Source organism: Dendrobates tinctorius, unplaced genomic scaffold (assembly GCF_039654945.1).
Source record: "Dendrobates tinctorius isolate UK_male_01 unplaced genomic scaffold, ASM3965494v1 ptg000192l, whole genome shotgun sequence".
In the NCBI taxonomy this organism is placed as follows: Eukaryota; Metazoa; Chordata; class Amphibia; order Anura; family Dendrobatidae; genus Dendrobates; species Dendrobates tinctorius.
In genome coordinates this window covers 5,848,288-5,858,748 of record NW_027361859.1, presented here as the reverse complement: position 1 = coordinate 5,858,748, position 10,461 = coordinate 5,848,288, and the positions used below count along the sequence as shown (strand labels likewise).

The window sequence follows — 10,461 nt, the reverse complement described above, 5'->3', positions numbered from 1 at the left end:
TCCTTCAATGAATAAATTTGTAACACCACTACAAGTCACAAACCAACTCGCTCCAACTAGATTAGATAAACTCCTCGCTTGCGGCTACTACTGAAGTGCTCTACCCTCTTGTCCTTAGGGAAATGGAGCACTCACCCCTTTCCCTAATCCCTTTTTGGTAATCTATATTGTATTCCTGGGTTCAAATCCCACCAAGGACAACATCTGCAAGGAGTTTGTATGTTCTCCCCGTGTTTGCGTGGGTTTCCTCCGGGCCCTCCGGTTTCCTCCCATATTCCAAAGACATATACTGATAGGGAATTTAGATTGTGAGCCCCATTGGGGACAGCGATGATAATGTGTGCAAACTGTAAAGCGCTGCGGAATATGTTAGCGCTATATAAAATAAAGATTATTATTCCTGACCAATGACAGATTTTAATAGAGTCACTCGTTTGGCTCAATCAGACATCTGTGCACATCGGTCCGAGTATGGACCATAAAGCACAGACAGGCCGTGGCTCTCCTAACTCAAGTGTTGCAACCTCATAGATAAGAGGCTGTCATGCTCGTTTCGGGAGACCTACTGCCAGCCTATGCTTTGCAGTCCGTGCCCATAGACATCTGATTATGCTTTGCAGTCCGTGCCCATAGACATCTGATTAAGCCCTCATTCACACAAGCTGGAAATTATTACTAGAAACACTAAAATCAGAACTACAGTTTACTGTAAATGAAAGATTTATTTAAAATACATCAGTATTAATGAAGGAGGAAGACCTGGTGGCACAATATACCAAGCAGGAAAGGGAATTATGTTGCAAATTTCACCGGAGTAAAAGTCAGAGGACCCCATCAAGCGAAGACGTTCTTGAATTCAATGTAACTTTCTCCTGCAGCTAACAATAAATCTAATGAACTACACATTTTTTGTCCATTAATACTAAGTTTGTATGTAGAGTAATGTCATTACAATGTTATAGATGCCAAGAGGGGGATGCCGATTATAGGCATCTAATATTTCCCTTTTCTTGCGTTTGTACCTTTTTGAGCTGGTCCGATCTCCAGTACTAGTTATTCCTAGGATATGCCAGTTGGGTCTCATTGATCGTGATGAGCCTTGGCTACGCGATTCCTGTATATTATGTGAAACTTTTCTTGTGGCATGGATGTACAGGAGTCCAGATAGCCTGCTCAGTAGTGTAATATGGTTGATAGAATTAGCTCTGCATGACCTATAAATAAGAATTTCCCAGAAGAGCATTGCATGGCCTTTAAGTCTCCTTACGCCAGCATGTCAGGCATGTAACTCTCCACAAGGAATGACATTACCCCTTACACTCCTCTGAAAGGATCATTTCAAAAACAGAAAAATGTCTTAACATACCTTCGAAGTATAGGGCAATCCTCGCCACTATTTCTATCCTAAAATGCCTATCAGCTCTCCCTCATTTCTATAGGTTTTAAAGCAAGGTTCTAACATGATGCCTCTTACTTATGTTTGGGCAAAATAATGCAGGAGGAAAAGTTAATTAGTGTAAAGCTAATATCTCCATAATGGAGATGAAAAATAAAATTATTAAAAAAATACATTTTATTCAGATCTGCAGCCACTTCATCAAGAAATACGTAAAATGTAATGAAAGGTCTTTTTTTAAAGGGGTTCTATGTGGTCCGATATTGGGGGCATGACGTGGGCCTGGCCTGCCCCCCTGATAATAATGGACCACATACAAGCAGACAGTATCAGGGGGCAGGCCGATACTAGTAGCTGGAGGAGGCCATGCCCCCAATATTGGACTGCATACAAACAGATAGAATCAGGGGGCTCCTGCTACTAGCAGGGAGCAGGCTATGCCCTCTGTGTGACGTAACATCCCATAAGGGAGGGAGAGCAGTGAGGAGCAGCTGCAGTGTAACACAGCATTACAGGTAGTGTGAGGATAGGAATCACTATTTATGTTAACATAATAATCTATGAAGGTATGTCCATTACAATAATTTTTTTATCTCCCCGGTGAACCCCTTTAAAGGGAATCTGTCACCCCTTTTTTCGAATATGAGCTGCCGGCACCGACATCAGGGGCTTATCTACAGCATTCTGTAAAGCTGTAGATAAGCCCCTGATGTAACCTGAAAGATAAGAAAAAGGAGTTAAATTATACTCACCGGGAGATGGTCCGGTATTTGTCCGATGGGTGTTGCGGTAATGCGCCTCCCATCTTGATACCATTTTGGTGTATATTCGATCTTTTGATTGCCCGAAATTGCATTTTATCGTAATGTAGCAGTGACCAAAAAAACTGAATTCTGGCATTTTTTATTTTTTTCTTGTTAAGCTGTATACAGATCGGGGTAATTCTTTTTTATATTGATAGATCAAGCGATTCTGAACGCGGCAATACCACATATTTGAGCTCACGTCAAAGGGAGGGATTCCGACGTCAGCGTACTATTACGCCCAACGTCAGAAAGGGGTTAAGAAGATGAAATTTCTCTGAAAAACATTTTCAAAATTTTCATCATGAAAATAGTTTCATTCCTGTGTGAGTTCTCATGTACAAAAAAAAAAAAAAAAAAAAAAAAAAAAAAAAAAAGAGTTGACTAATAGGAATAACAAAGACAGACATGAAAATGGCTTCTCACCAGTGAATTCTCCTATGTGCAGCAAAATGTGGATTGATGTTAAACTGTTTCTCACATTGAGAACATAAAAAAATAGCTACTCACTAGCGTGTGTTCTCTTATGTTTAACAAGATCTCCTTTGTAGGCAAAACATTTTGAACATTCTGCGCATGAAAATGGTTTCTCCCCTGTGTGAATTCTTTGATGTGCAGAAAGATTTGCTTTCTGATTAAAACATTTCCCACATATTAAACATAAATAGGGTTTCTCCCCTGTGTGAGTTCTCAGATGCATAACAAGGTTTGATTTATAGGAAAAACATTTCCCACATTCTGAACATGAAAATGGCTTCTCCCCTGTGTGAATTCTCTGATGTGCAGTAAGATTTGATTTCTCATTAAAAGATTTCCCACATTCTGAACATGAAAATGGCTTCTTCCCTGTGTGGTTTCTCTGATGTCTAATAAGTTTTGATTGAATGCTATAACATTTCCCACATTCTGAACATGAAAATGCCTTCTCCCCTGTGTGAATTCTGTGATGTGCAAAAAGATTTGCTTTGCTGTTAAAACATTTCCCGCATTCAGAACATAAAATTGGCTTCTCTTCTGTGTGAGTTCTCTGATGTCTAACAAGTTTTGATTTAACACTATAACTTTTACCACATTCTGGACAAGAAAATGGCTTCTCCCCTGTGTGAACTCTAAGATGTACAGAAAGAGATGGTTTGTCATTAAAACATTTCCCACATTCTGAACATGAAAATGGTTTCTCCCCTGTGTGAGTTCTCGTGTGCTTAACAAGATCTCCTTTGGAAGTAAAACCCTTTCCACATTCTGGACATGAAAATGGTTTCTCACCTGTGTGAATTCTCTTATGTGTAACAAGATCTCCTTTACCAGCAAAACATTTCCCACATTCTGAACATGAAAATGGCTTCTCTCCTGTGTGAGTTCTCTTATGTACAACAAGATTTGATTTCCATGTAAAACATTTCCCACATTGAAAGCATGAAAATGGCTTCTCTCCTCGGTGAATTCTCTGATGTGCAACAAGAGTTGATTTGTGCTTGAAACTTTTCCTACATTCTAAGCATGAAAATGGCTTTTCCCACGTATTAGCTGTTCGATGTTCAACGTCACTTGAGTTATTTTCATTTTGATTAACAGTCTGTAATGATTCAGAAGATAGGGCATGTTGAAAAGTATCAGATGGTAGATCTTTGCTGTGAAGGTCTGGAATTATATACGGAATAATGACATTCACTTCATATGGATCTTCGGTTTTAAACCCATTTTCATCGTTTTTAAAATCTGAAATTATCCGAAGTCCCTCTGAGCTCCCAGCACAGTCATCTGCCAAGATAAAAATGTATATATACATATTTATTTTTCAGTAACATTGTAGTAAAATTCAATTTATAACTGGCTTAGGCCTGCTTCACACATCTGTTTTTTGGCGTCCGCCAAAGTGTGAAAAACGGATCAGTTTCCATTTTGCCACAAACGGATGCTACCGGATCCGTTTTTTGGACGGATCTGCCTTAGCGACTAATGCAAGTCTCTAGTTAAAAAAACGGATCCGCCAAAAAAATGGCGGATCCGTTTTTTTTTGCTAAACGGCGGATTTTGACGGACGTCTAAAAACGGATGTGTGATCCACCTCTAAGACAGCAGCGGCAACAGGAGAAGTCAATCCAGTGACTGATAGGTTATGATGTTAGGCCAACAGATTATACTCAAACACTCCATTACAAATGCCGTATTAACCCCTTCTCGACCAATGACGCCTACGTAGGCGTCATGAAAACCTGTGCCAATACGACCAGTGATGCCTACATAGGCGTCATGGTATAAATAGCATTCCTGCGGGTCGGGTGACCGGGTCACTGAAAGGTCACCTGACCCGCAGGTACAGGAGGCTTTGAAATAGCATCGGCCATGACTGGAGACAGTGATCAGAGCCCCCCCCACCCACTGATGGAGGAGATATGCCCCGCCACCGACTGACGGCGGCGATCTACCACCACCGTCAGCATCTGCTCACCCTCCCCGCCGCCTTCCGATCACCCCCCATGGTACCCTCCGAATCACACTGTTGCTCCCGGTGTCCCGCCGCCATTGATGATGGATGGGCGCCGTCATCTTCCAAAATAGCAGGCGCATGCGCAGTGCGCCCGTCGAATCTGCCAAGTGGCAGATTCCATTCATTCATCGCAGGTACATTTTGACCACTGTGATAAACCCTATCACAGTGATCAAAATAAAAAAGTAAATACCCCCTTTATCACTCCCTTAGGTAGGGACAAATAATAAAATAAAAAATATATTTTTATTTTTCCATTAGGGTTTGGATTAGGGTTAGAGGTGTGTTGGGGTTAGGATTGTGGTTAGGGGGGTGTTGGGGTGAGGGTTGTGGTTAGGGGTGTGTTGGAGTTAGGGTTGGAGTTAGAATTGAGGGGTTTCCACTGTTTAGGAACATCAGGGGGTCTCCAAACGCGACATGGAGCCACCATTGATTCCAGCCAGTTTTGCCAAGCCCAGACATGTGCCCAAACAGTGGTTTACCCCAACATATGGGGTATTAGCGTACTCATGACAAATTGCAAAACAACTTTGGGGGTCTAATGTCTCCTGTTACCCTTGTGAAAAAAAAAAATTTGTGGCAAAAAATGATTTTTTATTTTCACGGCTCTGCGTTCTGTGATGCACTTGGGGGTTCAAAGTGCTCACCACACATCTAGATAAGTTCCTCGTGGGGTCTAGTTTCCAAAATGGGGTCACTTGTGGGGGAGCTCCAATGTTAAGGCATATAGGGGCTCTCCATACGTGACATGGTGTCCGCTAACGATTGGAGCTAATTCAAAAGTCAAATGGCGCTCCTTCCCTTCTGAGCCCTGCCGTGCGCCCAAACAGTGGTTTATGACCACATATGAGGTATCAGTGTACTCAGGAGAAATTGCCCAACAAATTTTAGGATCCATTTTATCCTGCTGCCCATGTGAAAATGAAAAAATTGATGCTAAAAGAACATTTTTGTTGGAAAAATTAAAATGTCCATTTTTTCCTTCCACGTTGCTTTAGTTCCTGTGAAGCACCTGAAGGGTTAATAATGTTCTTGAATGTAGTTTTGAGTAGCTTGAGGGGTGCAGTTTTTAGAATGGTGTCACTTTTGGGTATTTTCTGCCATATAGACCCGTCAAAGTGACTTCAAATGTGAGGTGGTCCCTAAAAAAAAATGGTTTTGTAAATTTTGTTGAAAAATGAGAAAATCGCTGGTCAATATTTAACCCTTATAACTTCCTGACAAAAAAAAAAAAAATTTGTTTCCAAAATTGTGCTGGTGTAAAGTAGACATGTGGGAAATGTTATTTATTAACTATTTTGTGTCATATAACTCTCTGGTTTAACAGAATAAAAATTCAAAATTTGAACATTCAAAATTTTCGAGTTTTTTTTTCACAAATAAACGCAAAAATTATCGATCTAAATTTACCACTAACATGAAGCCCAATATGTCACGAAAAAACAATCTCAGAATCGCTAGGATCCTTTCCCGAGTCATTACCTCATAAAGGGACACTGGTCAGAATTGCTAAAAATGGCCAGGTCATTAAGGTCAAAATAGGCTTGGTCATGAAGGGGTGAAGAACCAGGGGGCGTTCATTACGGGTAAAAGAAAGGCGATTTCAGCAGCTAAATAGGAAAGGGTTCTTTACAGTTAGAGCAGTCAGACTGTGGAATGCCGACCACAAGAGATAATAATGGTAGACACTAGAACAACTTTGACTGGATGCTTTCCTTGATACACATAACATTGTGGGTTTTAGTTAAATTAGTGACAAAATTTACGATTGGAGGAGAAAGATTGAACTTTCTGGACCTAGGTCTTTTTTTCAACCTATGCAAGTATGTAACTACCTGCACTCTAGCACCGAAAAAAGGCACAGTGATGCATCAGTATAAATAGCCATGGCTTTGGAGAAAGTTTAGGGCTGGAGTAGAACATGTAGTTTGTATAATTTTGTGTTATTATTAGCAAAAGCAAGGAGTGGATTCAAAAAAGTAGCACTAGTCTTTTATACTTTGTTATACCCAAGAATAGGTAATGATGGAGATTTATTAAGACCGCTGTAGATCGTTGACCGGTGAAGATTTTCATTATAATTTACATCACTTTCTAACAAATTATAGTAGATTGATCAGGCCGTTCATGCTCTTCACACCCCACACCTATACTAAGCTCCAAGGACATTTTGGGAAAGTGTTGAAAACAGAGGTGAAGGTTTAAAATGAGACAAGCCAAGTTGACCATATGGCGTGTGTCATAATTTGCATTTTGTTGTGTTTTTTTACTTTGGAAAAAATATGGGTGCACTGGAAGTCCCAGAAAGAATTAGCTTGAGATCCATGTAGAAGCCAGCACTTTTTTTTTTATTCAATAGTTTTTTATTAAGGATTTTTGGAAATAACAGGTATAACAAAGGGGGGGGGGGGGGGTAAATTAACAGGTTCATCATAAGTACAATAAAGCGTACAGTATTGATACATTGAAAAATAATATAACAAAAAATACAATGAAGTAATGAACCAGGGAATGAGAGAGGATAAACTGAAAATGTTGAAACTTTCCTCTCGGCTGGGGTAGGGGAAAGAACAGGGACATCAAAACAGTAAGTTAACAAAGGGGGGAGAAAAAAAAAAAAAAAAAATATATATGAAAGGGTATACTCTCCAAGTGTAAAAATCTATAGGAATCCACCAAGTAAATTGGCCAATTCAAAACTCCACAGGCTATCAGATCGTTTCCCTCAATGGTGGAAGGTGTACTTGCTATACATAGATTTGTTAAGTACAGAATAATTTTTTTACGTCAGGTCACACGCTCCATCTTTGTTGAGTTTTATCCTTTTTAGTAATGTCCCATGATAGAATTAGTTCATGTGAATAGAATGAGTCCATTCTCCACCAAATGTCATCCAGTGATGGGATTGATTATGATTTCCAATTGGAGGCGAGGGCTTGTCTTGCGGCAGTAAGTACAAAAGAACAGAGCCATCCATTAGCATAAGGAAGATCAGTGATGCCTATGTTTAATAAAGCTAATGCCGGGCTCATTGGAACTGCGCATCCAGTACAAGCTGATAGTATCTGAAATATATCATCCCAAAAGGGTTTTAATTTACAACATGGCCACCAAGAGTGTAAAAGCGTGCCTATTTCGCCACAGTTTTTCCAACAAAGAGGGGAAGAGATCCTTGAAAGAAATGGGCTATACGATTGGGGGGAGGTACCAGCGAAGTTGAATTTTTTTTGCAATTTCCATGTGGTTAATACACAATGAGCTTTTAAAGGGGCCAGGATATGGCTAATTGCCATTGTTCTTGGGTAAAGGAAGTGCCTAGGTCATTTTCCCATTTGACCATGTATTGAAGCTTATCATTTGTGGGAGAGTTAAGATAATTGTAGGCGACTGAGACCCCTCTAGAAAATCTTTTTTTCCCCAGGATAAAATGTTGGATTGAAGACGGGGCTACTTGGGAAAAAATTGCTGGATGAGAGGATAGGAAACTTTTCAATTGGACATAGGAGAAATAAAAATTACCAGGGAGTTGGTATGATGATCTTAGATCCTCAAAAGTTTTGAGGAAGACTCCTGAAAGCATGGCTTGCAAATTAGGCACACCATAATCATCCCAGCGATGGAATTGGGAAAATGGGACCACCCAATCAAAGCTTTTAAATGAGACATATTTCAACGGGATGTGTATCAGCTTTCTAGAGATCAACTCTTTCCACATTCTGAGGGCGTGTTCCATCACAGGAAGCGAGCAAGACTGTGATCCCGGGTGTAAGAACTCCGCCTCCATCGTTAGTCTAGTAGAGTGGAGTTTGGTGTTGGATTTTTCCATAAAACCCAAGAGTGTTTGGATGTAGTATCCCACCACTCTTTAAGGGCATCAATCATGCATGACTTATAATAAAGATGGATATTCGGCAGTCCCAAACCTCCCTCTCCCGTCTTATAAAATAGCAAAGAACTCTGAAATCTAGACTTTTTACCACCCCAAATGAAGCGGAGTAGCAGGGACTGGATCTCATCCAGCAATTTTCTAGGTAAGGGTAGTGGGATACATCTTAAAATGTATAAAATTTTTGGCAAAAATATCATCTTACAAGTCTGTATGCGTGCCATCCATGAGATTTCTAGGGCGCTTATTCTATTTAATTCAGGCTTAATGGAATGTATTAATTCCGCAATGTTTTTGGATACTAAGTCATTGGAAGGGGAAACCAGGTGAATTCCCAGGTAGGTAATAGAATTTTTAGCCCAAGTAAACGGCAAGGAGTTTTTTAATCTAGTAATCAATCCGGGAGGACAACCAATCGGAAGGGCCATCGACTTTAAGGAGTTCAATTTGTAAAATGATACCTTAGAAAATTGAAAGAGAATAGCTAAAAGAGCTTGAAGAGAGTTTTCGGGATTTGTCACAGAAACAATTACATCGTCTGCGTACAGCCCGACCGGCTAGGCCACCTTCCCTATCCTTACTCCTGTGATAGCTTCGCAGGTACGTATCTTCTCCGCCAGAGGCTCCATCACCAATGCAAAAATTGCAGGAGATAAGGGGCACCCCTGACGGGTACCGTTAGAAATATAAAAGCGGCCCGAACTAAAACCTGCTGCCAGTACTTTTGCACTCGGGGAAGAATATTGCGCCATTATGGCTCTCTGGATATGTCCAGTGAGCCCAAATTTAGTCAGCACCGCCTCCAGGTATCCCCAGTGCACCCAATCAAACGCCTTTTCTGCGTCTAGCGAGACGATCACACTGGGGATCCCAGATCTCTCCGCTCCGTGGAATCAAGTTCACGATGCGGCGGGTTGCATCTCTAGTTTGTCTCCCCGGTACAAAGCCCATTTGATCCGGCATAACCAGTTCAGGAAGGACTGTGTTGATTCTTTGGGCCAAGATTTTAGAATACAGTTTCAGGTCGCAATTCAAAAGGGAAATGGGCCTAAAATTCTGTCTTGTTAGGAGGTTTGCCTGGTTTTGGAAGACTCACTATTGTTGCTTCTAACAACAGTGAATTAATTTTGCTTTTAGTTCTCCAGTACAGAAATAGCCGTTGCAGGTATGGAGATAATTGTTCTGAAAATACTTTATAATTCTCATTGGCAAAGCCATCTGGGCCTGGAGCAGATTGTAATTTAGATGATCTAATTGCTTCTATCACTTCTTTGACCTGGAGAGGAGAATTCAAAAATTCCAGTTGGATCTGTGTAATCCTAGGTAGATTAACAGATGTAAGAATTGCTCTCTTTGTAAAGTGGAGGGATGATGGGTACTAAGATCTGAGTTTAAATTATATAAGTGGGAGTAATAATCAGCGAATGCATTTGCTATATCTGTTGGGTCATATATCTTTTCCCCTTTTGTATTGAGTAAATGGTCAATCCTCCCCTTAGCTGTCAATTTCTTCACTCTACGGGCAAGCAGTGCGCCTGCTCTATTTCCCATGGCGTAATATTTTGCTTTAACTCGCTTTAGATTATGTTCATATTTGAATAATAAGAGCTTCCGTAGCTCATTTCTACTCTTCAATAGATCATTGCTAATTGAGGGGTCTTATTTTGGTTTTGTTTTTCTTCTAGAATATTTATCTGGTTTAAGACTGACCGCACTTCACCCTCTCTGCGCTTTTTTTTCCATTGAAGCTAGTTCCATACATAAACCTCTCATGAAGGCTTTGTGCGATAACCACAGGGTCTCATCAGAAACTTCTCCGTTACCATTAATCTCGAGAAATTCTCTCAATTCATTAGATAAATATTCCCTGTTTTGAAAGGATTTC

General features: G+C 40.4%; 1 protein-coding gene across 1 annotated transcript in view; it reads right to left on the bottom strand.

The window, feature by feature from the left end:
- Positions 1-2,283: 2,283 nt before the first annotated feature.
- LOC141055805 (uncharacterized) overlaps positions 2,284-10,461 on the bottom strand; it is a 54,311-nt gene continuing 46,133 nt past the window's right edge. Inside the window, exon 7 of the mRNA XM_073552518.1 lies at positions 2,284-3,960. Coding sequence (XP_073408619.1) covers positions 2,702-3,960 — 1,259 coding nt within the window. The 3' untranslated portion in view covers positions 2,284-2,701. The remainder of the gene's footprint in view (positions 3,961-10,461) is intronic.